Source organism: Aspergillus fumigatus, chromosome 8 (assembly GCF_000002655.1).
Source record: "Aspergillus fumigatus Af293 chromosome 8, whole genome shotgun sequence".
Lineage (NCBI taxonomy): Eukaryota > Fungi > Ascomycota > Eurotiomycetes > Eurotiales > Aspergillaceae > Aspergillus > Aspergillus fumigatus.
In genome coordinates, this window is record NC_007201.1 from 53,715 (window position 1) to 79,120 (window position 25,406).

The 25,406-nt window shown below is 45.6% G+C and overlaps 6 protein-coding genes across 6 annotated transcripts; all 6 read left to right on the forward strand.

Annotated features, from left to right (window-relative positions):
- AFUA_8G00342 (uncharacterized protein) lies at positions 1-19,585 on the forward strand. Its single transcript, XM_077805247.1, has 4 exons — positions 1-537; positions 17,765-18,517; positions 18,544-18,753; positions 18,806-19,585. Exons 2-4 carry the CDS (start codon positions 18,381-18,383, stop codon positions 19,398-19,400), a joined length of 942 nt encoding a protein of 313 aa, XP_077661375.1. The 5' UTR covers positions 1-537; positions 17,765-18,380; the 3' UTR covers positions 19,401-19,585.
- On the forward strand, positions 1,181-6,492 carry AFUA_8G00310 (uncharacterized protein; the record flags this gene model as incomplete). Its single annotated transcript, XM_077805244.1, has 2 exons — positions 1,181-2,620; positions 2,677-6,492. The coding sequence occupies 2 exons, from the start codon at positions 1,181-1,183 to the stop codon at positions 6,490-6,492; spliced, it is 5,256 nt and encodes a 1,751-aa protein (XP_077661372.1).
- AFUA_8G00320 (uncharacterized protein) lies at positions 7,891-8,046 on the forward strand (the record flags this gene model as incomplete). Its single annotated transcript, XM_077805245.1, has 1 exon — positions 7,891-8,046. The coding sequence occupies one exon, from the start codon at positions 7,891-7,893 to the stop codon at positions 8,044-8,046; it is 156 nt and encodes a 51-aa protein (XP_077661373.1).
- AFUA_8G00330 (uncharacterized protein) lies at positions 8,796-12,260 on the forward strand (the record flags this gene model as incomplete). The annotated part of the gene is made up of 2 exons (XM_077805246.1): positions 8,796-9,238; positions 11,831-12,260. The coding sequence occupies 2 exons, from the start codon at positions 8,796-8,798 to the stop codon at positions 12,258-12,260; spliced, it is 873 nt and encodes a 290-aa protein (XP_077661374.1).
- Positions 19,586-20,409: 824 nt separating the features above from the next.
- On the forward strand, positions 20,410-23,674 carry AFUA_8G00350 (tetratricopeptide repeat protein; the record flags this gene model as incomplete). The annotated part of the gene is made up of 6 exons (XM_001481342.1): positions 20,410-20,541; positions 20,600-21,808; positions 21,873-22,115; positions 22,172-22,374; positions 22,407-22,630; positions 22,686-23,674. The coding sequence occupies 6 exons, from the start codon at positions 20,410-20,412 to the stop codon at positions 23,672-23,674; spliced, it is 3,000 nt and encodes a 999-aa protein (XP_001481392.1).
- Positions 23,675-24,396: 722 nt separating this feature from the next.
- AFUA_8G00360 (putative NlpC/P60-like cell-wall peptidase) lies at positions 24,397-25,289 on the forward strand (the record flags this gene model as incomplete). Its single annotated transcript, XM_742075.1, has 2 exons — positions 24,397-24,450; positions 24,549-25,289. The coding sequence occupies 2 exons, from the start codon at positions 24,397-24,399 to the stop codon at positions 25,287-25,289; spliced, it is 795 nt and encodes a 264-aa protein (XP_747168.1).
- Positions 25,290-25,406: the final 117 nt, after the last annotated feature.

A 25,406-nucleotide genomic window follows, 5' to 3' on the forward strand; every position in this document is an offset into this window, starting at 1 on the left:
TTCGTCTATGATATCTATACCCTCGGCCACTTTTTCTCTCGTGATAGGTCATAGTTTCAAGAGTCAGTTGACAGTAGCGTGCGGATCATTTGATGCCCAGATATAGTGGCGAGGTCGTCAGATCCATGTATCGACCAGCGGATTCGCGAATTTGATCGACACCAAGGCATATATACAGAGCGTTCGAGGCTGGCCGGTCGAAATGAAAGCTTGGATCCCATACGAAATCCCTGGTCTCATGATACCAAACCAGCTGGAGGTAGGAAGATGTCTGAGATCGCGGTGTACAGAGTACCGAATTGCTCTGCCCAACCAGCAGAATATGAAGGTTGGATTCGTTGGAGGTGCTCTAAATGCCCACAAATAGGGCGTTCTCACTAACCGATAGGTAATCTAAGTTCTACACGAGACAAGGAATGACTACTGAGCGGGCGCTGCCTGATTATACATTCGGCGTTGGAGCGGATTTTTAGCGCTCACGAAAGGCCGACAGTCCCGGGGTATTCAGTGTGTCTGTCAATTGGCAAGGCTCAAGAGGTGTTGAAATGGATAATACTGTATTGCTTTACGAGTCACTAATAATTTATATGGCCAATAGAAAATCAATGAAGGTCTGATTCTTCTAAACGAATGACTATCTAGCTCCTATTTATGCCTTTGATTTAAAGCTGTAATTAGAATAAATATTTACTAAATATTAAGTAAAGAAACAGCTTAGGGAAATTATATTACTTCTAAATCAGGCAAGCAGTTATATAATTCAATACACCCCCCTAGCTAAGCTGATTAGGTAAAGCTGTATATTCTATAGCTGTTAAAACCATATCCATCTCCCTATATAGATAATTATGTTAAATTAATAGCATTAGATAGGTTAAAGCTTAATCTCTGCCTCCTGATTAGTTAATAAGCCTAACTGTCACGGTGCTGCCGCAGATAGGAGTTAGCATCGCTAGGAAGGAATCATGTGACCTTGGGAATATCTTCACCGCACAATCCTGCAACTTACTTGGAAGCCTCTGAGCTACGCAGCCTTCTCACCCAGGAAGGCCATACTCTATTGAATTCTCAGATCAGGCTCTCAATCCAGGCGCCCTGCCTAGGATAAGGGACAGCTCCCCCTCCGCTCACTGCCTGACACCCGCCCAGCAACCACCACGCGTCTCGACGCGTCAATAACATGGCACGACATAACAACCAACCTGGTGGCCCTCTACAGGCTGCACTACAGGAAACAACCACCTCAGCCACTGCTAGAGCTCTCGAGGGACAGAAAATCTTTAGTCCCATAGCAGCCTTCCTTGATGATCACCGACGCCAGAATGCTGGCCTCACGCCCCGCCAGCTAGGAGCGCTCACGGCCCTTAGCAATGACCTGGCTAATATAGCCCAACAACACTTCAATGCCTACATCAGCGGCGTGCCCTTGACCAATGCCCCCCTCCCCCTCACCCCTGCCCCTGCCCCTGCCCATGGCCCTGCTTCCTTCCCCCCCTCACCTCCCCCTTCTCGTCCCCCCTCCGGTCTTGCCCAGTCCACATACGCGACTGTCACCAGAAGTCCCCCAGCTAGGAACAATGCTGCCACAAAGAAAACATACAGTAATACTAAGACTGATAGGTTAGCTACAAAGCTGCCACCTCCTGACAACCGACTCTTTGTGCGCCTTCCGGAGAACCATCTTGCCAAGAGCATGGATGCATTTGCTATACATACTAGCCTGCGATCCCATCTGGGCACTAATGGAAAGCTTCTCAAGGGCGTCCAATCTATCAAAACTGGACTCGCTCTTCTGCCAGTCTCTACTGAAGCCCTCCCAGCCCTAGAGGCCCAAAAGGAAGCCATAGCCGCCTTCTTTAAAGACTGCCAGATCGAACGGAGTTCCCGCTGGATCTCTTATCGAGTGACCAATGTACCCAGGAAGGTTGGCCGACTTACTGGCAGCCAATACTCCATGATCCCCGTTAACCCTGAAATCTTGTCTTCAGAGATCACTGAAGCTATAGGCCTTAACCCAGTCTCTATTACTGAGACTGCTACAAGTGCCGCTAACCCCAACACTATCTCGTCCAGCTGGTTTATCAACTTCCCGGAGGACAGCAAGGCCAACCTTCCAGTACGACTCTCCTTGTTTGGCATGATCACCAATGCTCAGCTGCTAGTAAGAAAGACAAAGATTGTACAGTGCAACCGCTGCTGGAAGTGGCATAACGCTAGATCCTGCGCTCGCCAGCCCCGGTGTCGACTTTGCGGCTCTACCCAGCATACTGAGGAGGGCCATAGCAATAGATGCAGTACCCAACCTCCCCACACCTGCCCTCCAAGGTGCCTACACTGCCATGGCCCCCACCCGGCTGACTATGAGCAATGCCTCCTGCGACCTAGCAAGGCAGGCACTCGATGCACAAAGGCCCAGCAAGCCGAGATTCGCAAGACTAGCTCCCTAGAGCTTGCCAAGGCACGCCTAGAGAGACAGTGCTGCATGCAAGTCCCAGAGCCTTCCCAGGACCAAATCATGGCTATGAACAGCCGCCCTTCACCCTTCCCCTTCCGCACGGCTACCCCCCCGCCACAGGAGCCTTTAGACTCTCCCCCGGTCACAGCCAGAGCAGTCCGCTTCGTATCTCCTAAGCCACAAAACAGCTTTGAAGTTCTGATGAACGAACAAATATGAAGTACCAAAATCACCCAAGGAAGGAGTCTATCGCTATACTCCAGCTGAACGTTGGCCGTATACCAGAAGCCCATGAAATTGCCCTCTCCCAGGCATACTCCAACCACATCGACATTATCCTTATACAGGAGCCCTACATTTACAGAGACCTGACTCGAAAGATCACAAAAAGGCACCCATCTTACGAGTGCTTCTCCCCAACTGATTCTTGGGAGATAAGTGGCATCCCTCGAGTTCTTACCTACATTCGTCGGAAAAATGGCATCCGAGCCTCCCAACTCCGCCCTGACTCAATAAGCCAAGAGACCCTCTCAGACCTTCTTCTACTCCAGATCTCCTCGTGCTCAGGACAATCTGCCTTGATATTTAATATATATAATGCTCCTGCTGGCGCAAAACGGGCGGGTGAAGCAGCGAGAACTCTTACTTCCTTGCTGGAGTCCTACTTCTCTCTGCCTACCCTGCTTGCTGGTGACTTCAACCTACACCACCACAGATGGCAGCCCTCACTCCAGCACGCACCCACTACCTTCGCAGAATCATTCACAGAATGGCTTGACAGGCTTGGACTACTGCTTACCTCTGAGATTGATATCCCTACACATGACAAAGGCAACGTCCTGGACCTTGCCTTTGTCTCTAGCTCCCCAACCCTCATAGGAGCCAGTACCAGGGTTGCACATCATCTAGACGCCACCTCGGATCATCGCCCACTTCTTACGAACCTGCCGTGGGAACAGGGACCTGTGGAAACTCCGCAAAGACTAAGATTTGACACACTAGACCACACCCGCTTCCTCACACTTCTCGCCTCTAATATAGCCAACGTCAGGAGCTCAGCAGAGAATGAAGATGAACTAGACTATCTTGCAAATGGAATTACTGCAGCCATCCACAGCTCATACACAGCCTCTGCAAACAAGTCAATACCCCAAGGGGGAGGCCAACGATGGTGGAATACCACGTGCAAGGAGGCATTACAAGACTACCGGGCAGGACTCTGCACACAGAAAGACTTCCGGCGGGTAACGCGGCGAGCCCGAGAACAGTATTGGAGAGACAAGATCAGCGCGGTAACCGAGAGCAAGGAGGTGTTTGATATATCAAGATGGCATAAGTCAACAGGCTCCTACCGCAGCCCCCCACTTAAGGACCCTTTGAGACCGGACAGCCCCCCAGCGGTAGCCTTACAAGAGAAGCGGGATATCATATCCCGGAACCTTCTTCAAAATACCGCTGAAGCAGGAGACATCCCGCTGGATACGCCAGCAGTCCCATCTAGCTCACTGCCATTCCCTGATGTAACCATGGCCCAAGTCGAGAAGTCAGTCCTACAAGCAGGGAATACAACCCCTGGGGCTGACGAGCTACCCACTGGTATAATCAAGGTGACATGGCCCCTGATCAAAGACAGAGTCCTTGCACTCTATCAGGGTTGCCTTCGAACTGGCTATCATCCAAAGTGCTTTCGACACGCAGTTCTAGCAATAATCCAAAAACCAAATAAGTCTAACTGGTCTAGCCCTAGGTCATATAGGCCTATTGCCCTCCTGTCAGTACTGGGCAAAGGCCTCGAGAGACTAATTGCCCGGAACATGGCATGGATTGCTATCCAGTACAGAGTCCTGGCTAGTCAACAGTTTGGGGCCCTGCCTCTCCGCTCAGCAACTGATCTGACTACATCCTTGCTCCATGATGCAGAACAGGCCCTTAACCAAAGGCTAACAGCCTCACTCCTCACCTTTGATGTAAAGGGAGCCTTTGATGGAGTCCTTCCTGGGAGACTTATCCATCGACTGCGCTCACAGGGCTGGCCTGATAACCTAGCTCGCTGGGTAGCCTCCTTTGTCACAGGGCGAGTGGTACAAATCCGCATTGACGGTGAAATAGGACCAGCAACAGAAATACTCTGCGGCCTGCCACAAGGTTCACCAGTATCCCCTATTCTATTTATGCTCTATCTAGCCCCCTTATTCTGGCTTGGAGTTCCAAAGTCCAGGTTTGGATACGCGGACGATGGAGCTATCCTGGCAATCTCACCGTCTATTGAGGCGAACTGCCAAAGCCTATCCAACTCCCTACAAGAAGCCCTTGACTGGGCCGCTACGGAGGGGATCACCTTCGCGCCAGATAAATATGAACTGATCCATTTCTCGCGCCGCAAGGCTGACCAGGATCCAAGCCACACACCAAGCATCGTAGCAGGCCCGGTCACAGTCTCCGAGAATACAACTCGCCCTTACCTGCGTTGGCTGGGGGTCCTCTTTGACAAGAAGCTCAGCTTCAAGTACCATGTCAGGGAGACAACCTCAAAGGCTCTGACAGTTGCAAATGCCCTCCGTGGCCTCGGGAACACAGTCCGGGGAATCAAGCCCTATCTCATGCGACAGGCGGTGATAGCCTGTGTGCTCCGGAAAGCCTACTTTGGCGCAGAAACCTGGTGGCCAGGTCGCTCGCGCCCCTGCCCCCGTGCAGGCTCTATCTCAAACCAGGTCCAGGGGCAACTTGATAAGATAGCTAAGGTTATACAGACAGGTGCTAGAGCAATTCTCCCTATCTACCGCACAACTCCCTTGCCTGCTTTATACCGGGAATCAGGGCTCCTACCAGCAGAAATTGAGCTTGATCATATAGCTACATCGGCCGCGATCCGTGTTCGTCGCCTAGACCCTTACCATCCCCTGCGCAGGAGGGCAGCAAAAATTGCACAGACTGGCTGGGCAACTAGCCGTTTTGCACGCCGAGTACTAGCCCTACCAGAATCAGAGCAGATAAACCCGCTGCAATATCCCCCTTGGCTCCCAAGGGAGGCACGGGCGGATGCTCAACTGCGAATAAAGGCACCTAACGGACTATCCAAGGAGCAGGCAGCTACCAACTTCCAAGACTTTTACTCCTCTCTCCCAAACACTGATATGAAAGTCTTTACAGACGGGTCTAAATTGCCTAACGGAATGGCAGGTGCTGGCTTTGCTCTATACCAGACAGGAAGACTATGTCTCCAATCATCGTTTTCTCTCGGGCTAAATAAAGAGCTTTTTGATGCCGAAGCAGAAGCAGCTCTCGCTGGTATAAAAGCAGCCATGCAGTATCATACTGCACGCTTTGCTACTAACCTCTGGGTCTGCCTAGATAACCTGGAAGTGGCCACTCGCCTGCTCTCGCCCTTTGCAGGCTCATCCCAAGAAATTTTCGAGACCGTCCGAACCCTGGCCTCGACCTGGCTTGAGCGGGAGAGGTTCCCCTACACTGACGGGGGCTCCGTACGTATCTGCTGGGTCCCTGGGCATGCGAAAGTCCCTGGGAATGAAGCAGCTGATCAAGCCGCGAAAGAGGGAGCTGCCTTAGAACCCCCTATCTCCCAAAAACATTCTTTTGCCTCGCTTAAGCGTCAAACAAAGGCTGCCATGATCTCTGGCCTACAGAAGCACTGGCAAGCCGTGGCCCCGCAGCCCTACCAAGATCTTTGCATCACCTCCTCCCCCAGGTGCCCTGATGAGCTACGCCTCCCGCGCCACCTTCTCGGGCGGATCCTAGCAGCTCGTACAGGGCATGGTGATTTTGCAGACTATCATGAGCGGTTCAACCATGAAGACGCCCATCTTCATTGCCGGTGCGGAGCCAGGAAGTCTCCAGTGCACTTCTTCTTCTGCCGAATAGTTAAGAGACGCCTACCCCAACCCCTAGGGCCCCCCTCCGAGATGATTCCCTTCCTTCTGGGAACTGCAAAAGGTGCAGCAAAGCTGGCTGCCTGGCTATCACAGACTCGGTTCTTTGATGATATCTGTCCAAGACGGCCCCTGCCTGAGCACGCCTGAGACAATACAATCCTTCTTTAAAAAAAAAAAAAAAAAAAAAAAAAAAGAGGAGGGGGGAAAGCAGAGACGCGGAGAATTGGCGGATCATAGTGCGGAGATGGATCCATGCAGCTGGCATCGCAATTTAACCTACTATAGCAGACCTTCCCCATGACTGAGGCAGCTATGCGAACGCGCCAAAGTCTCTTGTTTGTACATAGAACTAGCAATAGTTAGAGACACCCAGGGCTCACCCCCTGGCGGCCTTTGCCCCGATTGGGGATAGTGGAAAACGTGCAAGTCACGAGCCACGGCCGTAAAATACATACACACACACACACACACACACACGCCTCTGAGCTACGTCCTGTCTATAGAGCCTACCTGTACCAGTTTGCCCTGCAACCGGAACAGATAGATATAGATTCCTGTAGCCAGCCTGAGTGTTAACTACCTCATCAACCTGTTTCTGTTTACCTGTGACCCTGTACCTTGACATTACGTAGCTCCTCCCTTGGAGTTGACACTGTCAGAATACCCGCCTCTCTGCCTCCTTTCCTGCCTGGCGATCCCGAAGAGTTCTCTGAGCACGTTGCTAAACATGGTACCGAATGGTATGAATACTGCCGCCTGGTATATGAGTACATCCAGAAGGCTGAATCAACTATCAATGAAGCAAACTAACAAGCCAAGTAATCCAAGGCCTGACTCCTGGAACTCCAGCATGAATTTACTGCCTCAGAGCAGAGGCATGAATAAGAGACTACTAAGCTAAGGGCTGTCCTACAGTACCAGAAGGAACAGCTGCAAGAGAAAGAGCAGTAGTATGTGAAAGCTGCCATGGAAAGGGACCAAGCCCGTCGCTTAGCTACCCCTACTGTGAATACACCTGTGCCCGCATCTATACACAAACCCATTGCTGAGAAGCCTGTAGTTGCTCTAGTGAGAACGCCTATATTAACTACTACCCCATCTTCTGAAGCCGCCGGATTATCAGAACGACTCCCTGACCCTGATAAGTTTGAGGGCGACTGAAAGGACCTTCGGCGTTTTATAGCGCAAATTTAAGAGAAAATGAACATCAACCTTAACTGCTTCCCGACGCCGCAGAGCTGGATGGCTTATGTGAATAACTGCCTGAAGGGTGCGCCGTACGCCTAGATTCTCCCCTATATCAAGAAGGGGATTTGCACCCTTAACGACTACCAAGACATCCTGGATATCCTGGAACGCGCCTTTGGTGACCCTAACCGCGTGAATAACGCCCGAAATGAGCTATTCAGCCTGCGCCAGACTAATAAGGAGTTTGGCACCTTCTTTGCAGAATTCCAATGCCTAGCCCTGGAAGGCGAGATGCCTGAAGAAACCCTGCCCACCCTGCTTGAACAGGCTATTAGTCGCGAACTCTGGAGCATGCTTATGCATAACCAGCCTCTAAGCCAGGAGTACTACCAGTTCACTAGATTCCTGCAGGAGCTCGAGAACCGCCGCCGGCAATACACTACAAACCAACCCCCTGTTGTTAAGACCTACGCTACCACTGCTAAACCTACCCAGCATTCCCAGTCACCCTGAAGCTCTAGCCCTATTGCTACTAAGTCCACCAAACAACCCTGGCGCCCTATTATTCAGAGGAATGAGCATACGCCAGCGCAACAATATGACCCCATGGACCTGGGTACTACCCGACGCCTAATGAGAAAGGGGTATAGCCCCTCCCGCCGCGAGACAGGCGCCTGCTTCTGATGTGGCTCCCTGGAACACTGGATCAGGGACTGCCCCCACCCTGATACCTGTCAGAGAGTTCAAATCATAATGTCTTATGAACCACGCCCAGAGAGCCCCTAGAGGGGACGGATCCCAGCACCTAGAAGCCCATCACCCAGCCAGACCTCCTCGGTAAAAGGAGTGAGCCTGGAGTAAGCTGCGACCAGGCTCAGGAACTGCGCGTTATTCGAATCTCTGCTGCTGCTGTTTATGGACTTAACCTTGAGGAACAAATACAACAATCAAAAGCTATGATACTACCCGTGACCCTAGAGAGGGAAGAGAAGGGAATAAAGCTATCTACTTACGCCCTGTTAGATACCGGAGCTGAAGGATAAGGATTTATTAATAAAGGATGGGCTGAAGACCAGACGCTGGAGCCCATCCCCCTGGCAGACCCGATAACCCTGCACACATTTGATGGGAGAGAACCAGAGAATGGGAAGATAACTCATTATGTTCAGATGGATATGAGAATTGAGGACCACTTTGAGAAAGACGCGAGGTTTTACATTGTCCAGTTAGCACATTACCCCATTGTGCTAGGAATACCTTGGATGAAGATACACAACCCCCTGATACGATTCGCAGCCCACAGTATTATGTTTGATAGCGACTACTGCCGGAAATATTGCAACACACCCCAGAGGCCAACTAAGATACAAGCCTTGCATGACGTCCCCTCAAAGACCCAGCCTAGATACCTGCCCCTGAGACCAAAGGGACTGGAGAACAGAGATATAGCTTTCATCTCCTTAGCTGCCTGCTCAGCTTACGCCCGGAGAAACACCCGGATGTTCACAATTACCCTGGAAGATCTTGAAGCCACCCTGAGGATTGAGAAAGCTCAGAAAGAAGACTTCACCAACCTGTTACCTGACGAATTCAAAGACTACGCTGATGTTTTCTCCCCTAAGGAGGCCGAGCGCTTGCCGCCACACCGCCCCTACGACCATGACATCAAGCTGTTAGAAGGAAAGACCCCCCCATTCGGCCCTCTGTACGCCATGTCCTGAGAGGAATTAAGAGTTCTAAAGGAATGGATCGAAGAGAACCTGAGGAAGGGCTTCATCCGCCCTAGTTCATCACCCGCCGCGTCGCCTATCCTATTTGTTAAAAAGCCAGGTGGAGGCATACAAATCTGCGTTAATTACCGAGCCCTAAATGCTATAACTGTTAAAGATCAATACCTGCTGCCTCTAATAAAGGAAACCCTGAATAACCTAAAAGGGATGAAATATTTCATAAAGATTGATATCATTTCAGCATTTAACAACATCCGCATTAAGAAAGGACAAGAATACCTGACAGCTTTCCGTACCCGATTAGGCCTGTTTGAATCTCTGGTGATGCCCTTTGGGCTGACAGAAGCACCCGCAACCTTTTAGCGATTCATTAATGATACTTTGCGAGATTACCTTGATGTCTTCTGCACCGCCTACCTTGATGATATCCTCATTTATAGCAAGACCCGCACTGAGCATATAACCCATGTCCGCTCTGTCCTGCAGAAACTACGAGAAGCTGGCCTGTACGCGAAAATCCAAAAGTGTGAGTTCATCATCCCTGAAACCAAGTTCCTCGGTATTATTATTAGCTGGGATAGCATCCGCATGGACCCTGATAAGGTGAAAATAATTATTAACTGGCAAGTTCCAACCTGCATTGCCAATGTTCAGGCCTTTATTAGCTTTGGTAACTTTTACCGGCGATTTATCAAGGATTTCTCAAGAATTATTGCTCCCTTGGTGAACCTGACTAGGAAGGATGTCCTATTTGTGTGGACTACAGCCTGTAAATTAAGCTTTGAAGCCCTGAAGAAGGTGTTTGTGAACGCCCTAATCTTGAAACCATTTGACTAGACAAAAGACGTCGTAGTTGAGACTGACTCTTCTGATTACGTGTCCGCTGGTGTGATGTCCCAGTATAATGATGAAGGAGTCCTGCACCCTGTCGCATTCTTCTCTAAGAAGCTCTCAGTCACTGAGTGCAACTATGAGATCTATGATAAAGAGTTGCTTGCCATTGTTCGCTGCTTTGAGGAATAGTGCCCTGAACTAGAGGGTACACTATCACTGATCAAAGTTATAACTAATCACCGTAACCTGGAATATTTCATGTCTACTAAGCTGCTCAACAGACGACAAGCCCGCTAGTCTGAATTCCTGTCCCGCTTCAACTTTAAAATTATATATCGACCCGGGAAGCAAGGAGTCAAGCCTGATGCTCTGACCAGGAGGTCAGAAGATCTCCCTAAAGAGGGGGATGAACGGCTACAACACCAGAGCCAGACAATTCTGAAGAAAGAGAATCTTGACCCTGAAATTCAGAACTCAGTGAAACTAGGAGCCATTATAAGGAGCTAGTCAGCTACAAGAAGAGTTCGCTTTGCAGACCCAGTAGCCCGAGTTGCTAGAACACCTAAGGAACCTACCGGAGTGCCTGCTTAACCAGCGTGGACAGACTAACTGGACCAACCAGACCAACTAGACCAACCAGACTAACCAGAGCCCCCTCCCAGTATCAAGGAACTACTAGACACTGCCTACTAGTTAGATAATACTATACAGTCCATCCTACAGGCGCTGAATAGGAATGCCAGTCAACACCCGAAGATCACCCTGGCTGATTGCAGATGACGAGGAAGCTATCTGTACTACTGTGAATGCTTATACATCCCTGACCACAATGAGCTGAGAGCCCAGTTATTACGAGAATGCCACGACAAGCCTGCTGCTGGACACCCTGGAAAGCATAAGTTATATGAGTTGATAGCATGAGAATATTACTGGCCGGGCATGTACTGATATGTTAACCACTGGACCCAAAACTGCTATACCTGCTGCTGATCCACCCCATCTCACAAAGCCCGCCAAGGAGTGTTACACCCGCTCCCAGTACCCGAACAATCATGGCAAGATATCTCAATGGACTTTATCACCAGTCTAGTACCTAGTCGAGGCTACGATGCCATATTAGTTGTTGTCGATTGACTTACAAAGATGAGGCACTTTATCCCCTGTCAGACTACCTGCGATGCTGAGGGTGTAGCCTGATTATACATCTGTTATATATGGAAGCTACATGGCCTACCAAGAACAATAGTATCAGACTGTGGCCCTCAGTTTGTCGCTGTGTTCTGGAAGCACCTGACCTGACGCCTAGATGTTAAGAACCTGTTGTCTACTGCTCATTACCCTGAGACTGATGGCTAGACTGAAAGAATGAATGCTGTTTTAGAACAATACCTGCGTGCTTACATTACCTATTTACAAGATGATTGGGCCGACTGGTTACCATTAGCTAAGTTCGCCTCGAACTCTGTCCGATCTGAGGCCACTGGAATCTCACCCTTCTTCGCGAATTATGGATTTCACCCACGCATGGGGTTTGAACCTGTCTAGCCCGTGAATCACCCTGCTGCTAGAGACGCTGAGGCCTTTGCAAAGAAAATGCAAGATATTGTTAACTATATCCGCGCCCAGATCTGTGTTGCCTAGGACCGTTATAAGGAACAGACGAATCGTTACCGGAGACCTGCCCGCCGTTACCATGTGGGATAACTGGTTTGGTTAGACGCCCAGAATATCAGGACCCTGCGCCCCCAGAAGAAACTCAACTGGAAAAACTTAGAGCCGTTCTGTATCAAGAAGATTATCAGCCCGCACGCCTATGAGCTAGATCTACCAGCTTCTATGAAGATTCACCCTGTGTTTAATGTTAGCTTGCTGCGTCCTGTTGCCAAAGACCCTGTTCCTGGACAAAGACAGCCGCCACTACCACCAGTAGAGGTTGATGGTCTAGAAGAATGGATTGTCGAGGATATCTTAGATTCCCGCTGGGAACACCGAGGCCGATGGGGCCCCCGTCTGAAGTATACCGTCAAATGGTTGGGCTACGACAACCCCACTGAGGAACCCGCCCATTACCTGAGGAACGCACAAGAGATTATGGCTAACTTCCACCGCCGCTACCCAAGCAAACCTAAACCAGCGGATGGTCTCGACGGAGCTCGACCTTGAGGAGGGGAGTACTGTTACGGTGCTGCCGCAGATAGGAGTTAGCATCGCTAGGAAGGAATTATGTGACCTTGGGAATATCTTCACCGCACAATCCTGCAACTTACTTGGAAGCCTCTGAGCTACGTCTTGTCTATAGAGCCTACCTGTACCAGTTTGCCCTGCAACCGGAACAGATAGATATAGATTCCTATAGCCAGCCTGAGTGTCAACTACCTCATCAACCTGTTTCTGTTTACCTGTGACCCCGTACCTTGACACTAACCATCTTATAAAAGTTATTATGCTTACTCTTTAGTAGTATCTTTATCAGGCTATCTACTAGCATATAATTAGTTTTAATCTAATTAACTAATATACAGCCTGATTAGACCTCTTACTAAAGCTAGTATTAATATATATTAACATAGTATAGCTTTATATAAATTATAGGCTTTTTACTATGTAGAAGCCCTACTGTTTAATAATTATTATATAGAATAGATATCTTATGCTCTAGATTAAATCTAATATCTAGGAATAATTATTTCTACTAATAGATATTCTTTATAGCCTCTAAAATAGCAAGTAATTCTACCTTAGTAGTAGAAGTAGTAATAGTTTATTATTTCCCTGCTTACTAGTTAATAGTAGTACTAAATAGCTTTACTAGATATCCCTTACTACTACTATAATCTATATAATCTATATAGGCAGTATTACTAGTAATAATAAAGATATTCCCTGTTAAGTCACTTCTATATTCTAATATATAATCTTTTATTAAAGAGAGATATAGAATGATTTAATTAGCTGCATTAAAATAGGCTAGTCTTAGATTTAATAGATACCTTAATAGATTAGATATTATCTTAGTAATATCTAAGTAAGTAGTCACTGCAGTGTAGAGAATTAATCTAATTTTAGATTAGTAGTAGTATATCTTATTTACTATAGCCTTTTTATTATAAGGGTATAGGCAATCTGTTATTGCAGATATTCATGCCTTTTAATTAGTTAAATCTAAATAATATCTTATAATAATCTTCTTAATATATGCCTATTAGCTAAGCCATAGCTTTTATTTTATTTAATCTCTAGTAATCTTAATATTCAGGAAGCTATCTCCCTTATCTAAGTCTTAGAATTTATATTATTTTTATAGTTTCTAAATTAGATTATTAGCATACTTCTTGCTTTTATAATAGTAAAGGAATAGTATATTATCTATAAATACTAGGATAATAGTCTTATTATCTATATAAAGATATAAGTTAATATTAATTCTCTGCAAACCTATCTCTTTAAGTACTTTTAAAATATCTCTCTACTAGAGATATAGCACCCTATATAGGCTATAAAGAGCTCACTTTAACAGGTAAATATAGCTATATTTAGAGAATCTTTTAGCTATTTTAGTATAGACCTCCTTATTTAGCTTACTATTAATAAAGGTATTAATAGCATTAATTTACTATATATTAAGATTAAACACTACTATAATAACTATTAATATTTAAAATATTTATATAGTAAGAGTAGCTGCTATAATATTATTATATATTATTTATTATATATCTCCTTACATGCAGATTCATGCCTTAGCCTTAGTTAAGTAGCCTTCTTAATTAAATTTATATATGAAAACCCATCATAGTGGAATAATCTATTTATCTCTAGGTATTCTAACCTTCTAAAAAGTTCCTTAAGCTAATAATATATTATATTCTAACTCTACAGCTACTTTAAAGAGTTTCTTTAATAGATACTTCTATATCTCTCTCTAGCTATTAAGTACAGGGGGTATTTCATCTTAATAAAGTCTCTTCTTTAATACCTTATCTTTTAGGCTAGTTCTAAATAATATAAATACTAAATAGAATTACTATAGGCTATTAATCCAGGCAGCTATAAAACCATAGGCCTTTAGAGTTTAATATTTATATTTTCCTTTAATAATATTATCTAGTAAAAAATTAGTGCTTACACTGTGTTTTAGCTTCTATAAGATATTATTAATATTATCTAGCTTATCTTAATTATTTAGCTTAATACTTAATTAATTAACTTCCTTAAATAGCTATTTTAAAGGTGAATCTTCTATCTATAATTAATCTAGGGACTTAGGCAGTGTATCTATAAGCCTTATAGGTGTCTCTAGCTCTAGGGAATTATTAATTCTCATTAGTAATCTTAGGGTTATTAAATCTAGTTAAATTAGCTCTTCTCTCTATAAGCTATTAATCCAGCCTCTAGGGACTCTATACTAAGTATTTATCTATGCTAGGTATAGTATAATATTAATATCTTACTTAATTAAATCTATAGGCTTATCTTATTAGATAGATCTTCCTAGTGTAGCATAGGGAGTTAGAGGTATAAGATTTACTTTAGTTAATTCTGCCGCCTGACTACCTTCCTTATTAGGTATAATACTATTACTTATGGCCTTACTTACTTTATTAATTACTATATTCACCCCCTAAGCTTCAACCTTATCTAACTCTTTATCTATACTCTCTACTAAGCTAGGTAAATTATTAATATTAGGTAGCTTATTAATTTTAATAGGTAATTCTAGCAGATCTAATATTTTAATTACTTTAGCATAAAATAGCTAATTTAGATCAAATATAATATCTTTATTAAATATTATATCTTACTTATTAGTGATTATCCTAGTCACTAGATTCCATATCTTCTATATATTAGATGCTATGTAGCTGACTAGGTAGCCTATCTAGGTATATAGATCTAGCTTCTTTAATTTTAGAATCTTATAGTGCCTAATATAAGCTCTGCATCTATATATGCACAGATTTACTAATAATAGCTTCTTACTATAGAGCTTCTTATAGGGTGTGATCTAGATCTATTTTATCTTACTATTCTCCTCCACTGCCTCTCTATATAGATATTAATTCTATAAATAAATAGTAGCATAGAATATATATAGCTATAACTTCTCTAGTAGTTATACACTAATTTATATACTTTATACTATTTTAATAATTATCTTACTAGAATATTTAATTAGCCTCTTCTACTTATTAATATATTACATTAAATAGTAGATCTTAGTGCCTTTAGATCTTATAGTATAAATATATTTATTTCTAAGTATTAGCTTACAATCTAAGAATATCTTCTTTAGCCTAATACTAAATTATATTTCTACCTATTAGATAAATTACTTTATCAGATTATTCAGCTAATCTTTATCTAGATATATATAGATTATATACCATCTAGTTAATTTATAAATAAAATATGTAACCTAACAGTCTCTATTATAGGTAATTAGTAATAAAATTAAATTAAAATAAATACTTCTAAATATCTCTATTAACCTTTCTCTAGGGGTTTAAGATATCTGCTTAGCAGCCTTTACTAGCCTATATATCTTATAGATTAATCTCTTATAGCTTAGTACTTTAGTACTTATTAAGGCCTCTTTTAAATACTATACAGCCTTATCTCCTAGGTATACTAGCTATTAATACTATTATTTACTAGTTATGGCTGTCTTATAGGGCCTCTCTAAATATTAATTTATTATAAAGATATTTAATATTAGATTATATTCTATAACTTCTATATTATGCCTTGATTCTATATAGTAGATTAGTCTTCTATTCTAGTCCTTAATAATATTAAGGTATTAATTATAATAATATCTATACCTTTTTATCTAAAAGGTTAAGAGCAGATTTATATAGTAATCAGGTATATAGGCTATTTAACTAAGTTCTAAGATATATAGCTTCTAATTTAGTTTAGTTGCTTATAGTTTAATCTTTCTATATCTATAGATTTTTACTTCTATTATGCTAAAATACATATACTCTCCCTCTACTAGCTTATAGGTAAGAAATTAAGTTTAATTATTATAAATATTAATATCTGCTCCTGAATTAATAATCTAGCTATCTTATAGCTTATATAAGTTCCTTTCTATAGAGAATACTGCTAAATTAAGTTTAATAATAGTTATTACTATATAAGATACTTCCTAATTCTAATTTTAATTAGCTTACTTAATTACTATATCTATTACTTAATTTACTTTTAGATTCTATTTAATCTTCTTAAATTATTCTATAATATCTAGATTTAGCTTCCATTCCCTTGGCCTTATTAATTTAATTATATATAGATACTTATTAAAGAGATACTTCTCTCTGCAGAGGTAGTTATCTTACTTAAGTTACTTAATTCTATAATTCTAATTAGCTAAATTAGAATTTAATTAGTTAAAGGATTATCCTTTAAATATAGTAAAGATACTCTTCTATTCTTTTTAACTAAGACTCTTCTAGTGTCTTTAATAACAGGAGATCTTATTAAAAATATTTAGCTTATTATCCTCTAGTAGTTAATCTAATTAAATATTTATATATTAAGGTTTAATCTTCTTTAACACTGTGAGGAAGCTCCTGGTACCTATATATCTAGTATATTATATTATTTTTAGCTTAGTATATATACTTAGCACCTTCTACTACTTACTTAGCTAGCTTAATATACTTTAATTAGCTAGCTTAGTAGCAAGCTTCTAATATTTCTTCTTAATTTAGTTTATTCTTATTTTAATTAAGGGCTTTATATCAGCCTTAAGCTTTTAATATTACTTAACCTTATTATCTAATTTGCTAGTTAGCTACTAGAGATACTCTCTAGCTACTATTTACTCTATAGTATTCTAGAGAGCTACTAGGCCTAGTTAATCTAGTTAATATTACTTCTTTTCTTCCTTATAGATTAATAATTCTTTAATATATAGTGCTAATTTAGCTTTAGTAATCTTTACTAGAGCCTTTAGGATGGCTGTAGCAGTTAATAATCTATCTAATTAGCTTACTTTAATTATTTAGGGCCTCTTTAAGTCTAGCTAGGATTCCGCAGGGTTTATTCTAGCCTACTAATTAGCTAGAGTTAATAAATAGATTAGTTAAATTAGTGGAATAGGGTAAGGCCTCTCTCTATAGAGTATATCAAGCACTCCATGGGTTTAGGCTAGGCTAGTTATATAGGCATTCTATATCTACTAATCATTAGGCTTCTCTAGCATGATGGAGACCTTCATAGTAGATCTTATTAGTTTAGTATAATAGTCTATTTGCTTTAGGGGTGATGATGGTATTAATATATCTTTAGTTCTTCTAAATCAGGCAAGTTAATTCTAATAAGATATCTTACTAATACTTTAAGATAGTGCTCTCTAATCTATAGGCCTTAGAAGAATAATAGCAGTAGTTAATCTATGCATCTCTTAAAGGTAGGCTAGGCTTATAACTATTAAAATAGATAATACTATATTACTTTACAAGTTACTAATAATTTATATAGCTAATAGAAAATCAATGAAGGTCTGATTCTTCTAAATAAATGACTATCTAGCTCCTATTTATGCCTTCAATTTGAAGCTGTAATTAGAATGAATATTTGCTGAATATTAAGCAAAGAAACAGCTTGGGGAAATTATGTTACTTCCAAATCAGGCAAGCGGTTATATAATTCAATAAGAGGGCTCTTCGTCGCCTTGGACGTATTCCCGATGGTTGCACGCATCTAGTCACGTGACCCGCGTCACATTGAAGTCATTTCGCGCCTGTGCTGGAGTTACCAGATTCTCTCATTACTCAACGAAAGTGCTCAGTTACCTCTATATGTTATTAGGCTTACGTGTCAGTTCTATCCCTATCCATCCTTGGTCGATGTGCTATCAAGGGCCTTTTTTCAGTCTTTTTTTTTATTCCAGGACCTGACAAGGAACGATCCTTTGTGTAGGTGTGGATTACAGGAGTTGAGTCACTTAGGCGGCTCGCCTCAATGGCCCAGAGACCATGTGGGCAGCCTATTGTACTACAACGTTCCTTGGCTGTACTGTAGATTCAAAGTTCGGAACCCAAATAAATACCTGGTCCATGAAGTCATGCTGGCAGGCAGTTGGTGGGAGAAAGATGATACGGAGTATACAATCACCCAACACTTATATACTGCCCAGTGGCAGACTTGACTCCTGACAGGGTTGTTGCTTATTACTTCTCCAGGTGACATAGAGAAATCTCGTGCTTCGCGAAGGGGCTTCTATCTGTCCTTAACTTTCCGCGTTTAGTCTCCTGTGGCCAGTTTACAGAAGCCATGCGAGTTGAGCAGAGACACACATACTATCTGTACGAAATGGGCCATAGCCCTGATCGAGTCACGCTTGGTCACCTTGTTCATGGCAACTACGCGATGCCCACAAAGTCGCTGCATTACTCAGCTCCTCGCATGAGGTAGGCATCCAAGGATACGCATCAAGAACATTGAGACGGCTGATCACCCTCAGTCGGGAAGAGCTCGAGTCGTGGGCCGAAATCCGTGACGTGAGAGGCGAGTACGGTCAGACAGACAAAACAAATTACGGGATCGAGGTGAACGTCTTTGGTGCCGGAAACTTTGGGGTTGGATTCGTAACCGAGAGCGGCAAGGCGATCATTGCAGAGAAAGGTCGCCGGATTGAGTTACTCGAGTAGGCATACTTCACCGTGTCGCTGGTGAATTGCTAACACCGGCTCGTCTAGACCTGACAGATTCTTTGAAACGAAGATCCTGACGGACGAGAAAGCAATGGAGAAGCTCAGAACCTGGCTTTCAGTGAGAAGAAGCAAATATATCTTGAAAAAGGCTGGGGGCCTTCGAAAACCAGAGATATGGTGTCTCACCGGGTTCTACGAGCTCGAAAATGCGAAAAGCTGCGTGGTACATAAGAAAAGCCCCTCGATCCGAGTTGGCATCGACTCAGCCGCCGTGGCAGCTATTTGTGGAGCCCCAGTAGGATGTTCTGTCGATGTAGGCGCCAGCTCAACCATAACCTCCGTATCAGAACATCCTGGAAAGTTCATTTGGGCCGCGCAGTTCCAGCTCCTAACTGCCAGATACACATGCACCAGGAATTGTAAACCTACAACGATATCGCCCCGCGAGATTCAACTCTATCCGGACACTTCGTACTCTATCGGCGTCCTCCTTGGGGATGAAGATGAGACGGATGTTGCTGGGTTGGAGATGCAAACGGTCAGTAAATCGGGTCCACCGCAGGACGATTTAGATGAGGCCTATTGGGAGGCTTATGACAAAGCTGAGCAGAGAATCATGGAAGACATGGAGGACCACTAACAACTCCCCCTGGTTCAACGGCCAATAACTCCGAGTATATCATGGTGTGGATCAGATATTGACCAGGTTGCACCACCAATAAAATGTTATTAACCTGAGAACTGGTGTGAGTTACCGAATCAATTGACCAACTGCCTTTCTTTCTCCTATTTCAAAATACCATGTTGTGGCTGCTCCCAGGCAGGCGCTGCGGTGTGCCTGGAGCCTCTACACACTCTACACGGGGGGAAATCACCAACCAACTAGGGCCGGAAGGTGTGAAGTGCAGACAGGCTCATCCGAGGGATAGGGGCGACAATTGTTCATCTCTCTCGGCGTTTCCGACCTCTTATCAAGAAACGGGTCCTCCAGATCAGAATTTCAGGAGGGTCTGTGAGAAGAATCTTGCTCTTTTGGGTAACCACCACCTCTTGCCTCTTGGCCGATCATCCCCTTTCGATGAAGCAAAACAGGAGGCTCGGAATCATTAAATCTAGTGAAAGGAAGTCCAGATAGTGCGGGCGCTGGACGACTGGTGGAACGGCACTCAATGGTCGCTCCACGCATGATTGAACCGCCTCATTTAATACTTGATACCGATTCGTCGGAATGTAATGGTTCACTGTAAACGAATATAGTTGAATATAGTAGAGATAGCCTTAGTGGATATCCTGCATATCGCGAAGGAGTGGAAATCCTGCACTGATGTAGAGGTACGTTGTAACTATATGTAAGGCAGAAACAGCTATATATAAGGACTAGTGCCTCAGGCTGTAGTCTGTGCCGGGATCGGGACGGAGCCTGTGCGAAAGGATCTCTAAGTATTGATACTCTCTTAAGCACAATAACAACATAGATTGAAATCATGAGTAATTGAATATCTTGTTCAATATTACCTACTTGCTCTTCCCCACACATCGTTGTATTTTTGCCTTTGCTTTACCCCCCTCAGAAACATAAGATGATAAGACTAGGGATATTCAGTGCTTATGTCATAGGATATATATATATATATATATATATAATCGGAATGCCGAGCAAAAATACGACCCATTACATCCTGCTCGATTCAGTCAACACGCTCAGCCCGGCAGACCTGGAGCGGCTGCTGCGGGCGATTCAACAGCGCGACCAGGGCATGCCCAGCCGCGTGAGAGTGCTTGTCAGCAGCGAGCCAGGAACGTTCCAGGGGATGAAGCTTCTTCTCTTCTCCGACGAAGACCATCGATATTACAAAACACAACAAACCTGACATCAAAGCCTTCATTGTGGAGGAGCTGAAGCGCAAGGGGATCTTCCAGGGCGCAGACGAGGACTCGCAGCGAAGGAAAACGATGGTCGAAGAGCGACTCTGGGTGCGATCCAACAATTCGTATTTGACCATTCAACAGGATCTTCGCAAGGTTGAAGAGATCATCACCTCGGGTGGCACGGAGGAAGAGCTTCACCGGGTGTTGCACGAGTCCAGCACGGATCCAAAGGAGCTGGTCCGAGCGGAAATCGAAGGATTGGAAGCGATGCTCAAAGCGCGCGAGATTGAGGAAATCAATGAGCTACTGGTCTGGGTTATAGCTAGCGACAAATCCATGCTTCTGGTGGAACTGGAAGCGGCCTTGTTCCTCCGCTTCAAGACCGTCTCTCTCCAGCCGCTCGACAAAAAGATCACGGGAAAATACTCCAAGATCTTTACCTTGATCTACGGGAAGTACCTGGCATTGAAAGATCATGTGCGAGACTGCGTTGTTGCCCAACGAGACAGGCCCAGACAGTCCGCGGATGACCCCAAGATCACGGCCACGATCAGCATCACCAACGGCGATCTCAAGTTGGTCCAGCGCTTCTTCTGGGATTTGAACCACTACTCCTTCCTAGGCGGATTTGCGTTTGAGCCAACTTCCGATCAGACAAACGTAGGCCAACGGAAGATCCAGGTGTACGAAGCTGATGCTCACCTCGAGATTGTCAAAAGAACCTTCGATATCCTTTCACAACCGGTGGTCGATGAAAGGGGCAAGGCACTGGTTCCGTACCTGATGCGATCCCTCACAACCCATCTCAAGGCCTTATCCGAGGTAACCGGGCTGGACGAGCTGCAGCCCGCAGACAAGCAGTTCATTGGATCGCATGTCTACGAGATGTTCAACGAGGGTGATGTCATCGAGCGGAATTGGGATTTCTGCTACGCAGTCCGCTGGTACGAGCGGGATGACGAGATGGACATCTTCTGGGAGTGGTTGGATGACCCAGTGGCCATCGCTGGCCTAGGGCCTCGGGACAAACGATGGCTGGCAGAGTTAAAGAAAGACAAAAAGCATCGCAACTCGGGTCTGTTGACGCCGGCCATGACCATGGTTGCTCGAAATTGGCTGCAGGACACCAAATGGTCCACCTTCAGGGTATTCAGATGGATCAGGGGATTCCTGCGCCTGGTATGTAGTCCTTGTATTCTATTGTTCGCGCCTGGGCTCGATCTCTGTTAATCCTTGAATGCAGGGCGCCGAGCCACAGCAGGAGGATCGGACCACCGTGGCCGAGCAGACTGGGAAGTCGGACACCGGAAGCGGGCGAATCATCATATATGACAACGATTCAAACGTGCGAAAGATCCTCAAAGCTGAGCAGTGGTGCAAGCAGCTCTTGGGTGTTACTGAATTAGACTACACCTGGTGTATCCGGTTAGGGGACACCTACGCTGACGTGCGCGAGTATGACGCTGCGAGCGAGCAGTACAAGAAGGTGCGAAAGTTTCTCGCTCCGCGCAGAATCAACTGTGTTCTAACCTGGGACGACAGGCTGCCGAAATTCTCCAGGCTCAAGACCCCATCGACAAGGAGCAGCTGCGAGACGTGTTCAAAACCCTCGCTGAATTTGCAACCGACCCCGATTATGCCTTGGAATATCTGAAGGAAGCCGCCAGGCTGGATGCAGAAGACGTGGAAATCCCCTGTGCGATGCTCCGGCAATGTATAACCAGCAAAAACGAGGATGAGGCGCGGTCCATGATCCAGAAAGCTCTAACCGAGAGAGAGTCCCAGGCACGCAATCCACCTTGTTGATGGCCATGCTGTCCACGGCTCTGGGCAAGGGGAACGAGATTGATATGTTGGCCGTATTTAACGCAGTCTTTTCGGTCGTCTCCTCTTCCGCGGAACTGCGGGCAATCTTCCAGCATGAGATGGAGGTAGCAATCGTGGCTGCGCGAACGGAAGGCAAGAACGAGGAGCTTGCGACTCTGCTATTCCAGCTCGCCAGTGCTAGACACTTATTTCTACAAGGACTCTCCCGAGCAATTGGCCCACGCTGCAGGTGATCTGCGCGAGTGTTTGAACACCATCCGGGAGAGGGTCGCAGAGGAAGACCGATATCGGCTTGACTTCATCAAGCAGAGTGCTATTGACCGTCTCAGCATGGTTTATTTCGACCGGGCCATACAAACGGAGGGCGAGGAACCAGAGGCTGACGTGGAGAGATTGCGGCAGGTTCACATGAACGACCCTGCGGCCAAAATCCCCAAGTCAGCGCTTGCATCACTGTATTCGATCAAGGGACAGAGGGATAAGGCTCGTGACATATCCCGAGCGGAGATAGTAGAAGCATTCAACATTCTGGCGGATGATGACATCTTGAACGATCTAGACGGATTCGTCGCGCTTCGTAACCTTCTGAACCACACTGGGGATTATGAGAATGCCCTGCGAGCTGCCCTGCTGCTGCCGGAGTTACGATTCGATGGCACAGTCCTCACAACGCTTCTTGCCGGAGAAGGCCCCTCAATGGAAGCAGTCAGCGAGGAACTAGTCCAGTACTATGACCGGGAGTGTCCAGACACAGACAGGCACTGGGAAAGTCTGACTAAGGTCTGGAGAGAAGCCAGCAAATTAGCCGATGAAGCAGATGCCGCTAGCGAGAGGGCCGCTTGCCTAGACCGGGTGCAAAAGCTCCTTGCAAAACTCGAGAGAGAAATTGAGTGCTCGCTCCCTGGCAATACCTGCAACCGGTACTGGGACTATGACAACGGTCTTCATGCCTGCAAGTATTGCTACAATGTGTTCCTGTGCAATGGCTGCTGGGACGAGCTGAGGTCAGGCAAAGCAGGCAAAGGTTTGGTATGCAGTAGTACACATGCCTGGTATCCGTTACCGCCATGGACGATGGAGAAGTATTTACAAACTTGTCAAGGGTTGGTTCGCATGAAAACAGACAATGGAGGCGAGGAGTTGGTCTCCGTGTCAGAATGGCTGCGGACGTTGTGCGAGGAATGGGGACTGTCCAAGGCGGACTGGGATTTTGAGTAGCGAACAGGGATTTCTTTCTGGTATAGCGAGGTTGCATCCTTGGGAATTTCCATGTCTAATCCATTGTGCAATGAATGTGCTGATGTTTTCATGCGGAAGTGGGCTGTCTGGCATGATTCATTCCCCTGCCAAGCAGCAACATCGTGTTCTCTGGAGATCGACTAGCCTCATTGTGAAGTAGAACCCTGCAGATCACCAATACGAATCGTATCGAGCACAGCGGAAATGAAAATCAGGCTATTTTTGGCAACGTGCTGGGGAAGGCCGGCTCCGCTTCGTATTCGTACCCGGCCGGATGATTAACATAGACGGTCACTCTGGCCCCAAGGTAGGATTGATCAAGCCGTGTGATGTCCCTGTAACCTGTTGAACGTGGTTTCAGTGTTCAAGTTCCCGAGGGGAACGAGGTCTTGTCGTATTAGTCGGATATATAATAACAAAACACGACAAGGGAAGCATGTTTACGAGCCCTTGTGGCAATAATTCGGGCCCTGAGACAGCCCGCTCAGACCATTTACTCGTATCCAGGGCATGTCGGTCATTTACAGTGCATGCGTGGGTGCCAAAGGCTTGCTAAACTCCGGTAAAGCAGGTTTCAGCATTCAATCCGGACACAACTGCCTCGGCGATGTTCGTGTTGGCGGAGTCTGATCGAAACGAGGATCAGCAGATGGCAAAGACCCAAGCACTGGTTCAACAGTTTGATATCCAGATGCGGCCCGATGCGCACTGTATTCACTCCAGGTATAAAGGCATCCAGAATTCCTCCATTACCTGTGTCATTTCAGACTCTCATCTACAAGCGCGCCATCGAAAGGAAGCGCAACTTTCACAACCATAAACACACTTGTCAACTCTGCTCGCCATTATGCAGCTCAAACTCTTCGCTCTGACCCTGGCTGCGGCCGTCTCCATGGTCAATGGGTACCCCATCACTGGCAACGGAGTCAACTGCCGTGCCGGTCCCTCGACGAACGATAAGGTGATCAAGTCATACGCCAAGGGGACCGATGTCAAGCTCTCTTGCCAGACCTATGGCGAAAATATCAACGGCAACTCCATCTGGGACAAGACCACGGACGGCTGCTACGTTGCCGACTACTACGTTAAGACGGGCTCCAACAGCATGGTCACCAAGGAGTGTGGTGGTGGCACCCCTCCGGAGGGCAATTCGTCCTACAACGGCAAGATCACCCGCAAGGAGATCATCTCCCGCGGTCAGTACTGGGTCTCACGCCACGTCCCCTACTCGATGAACAAGGTCTACCCGGACCCTCAAGGCCGCAAATACCGGACGGACTGCTCCGGCTTCGTCAGCATGGCTCTCCACACCAACTCGCCTGGCTTCAGCACTGTCACTCTCCCGGAGGTTGTCAAGGCTATCTCATGGAACGATCTCAAGCCTGGTGACCTCGTCGGTACCCTCGGTCCCGGCACTGGCGGTGCCGCCGGCCACGTCACGCTGTTCCTTTCGTGGGCCGACAGTTCCAAGAAGGAGTACAATACCCTTGAATGCCGCGGCACCTACGGCTGCGTCAAGTACAAGCGCCCGGTTGGATGGAAGGACGGCAGCTTCACCGCCAAGCCTTACCGATACATCCGCGTTGTGGACTAAGTGAGGATGATACGGTTTTGTGATTGAACAGGGAGGGATGGAGCGTTGGATAGGTGTATAGTGCTGGAGGAAAGAAAGGGGATGGGGAAGGAGACGCGGCCATGAGGCACAATTAGC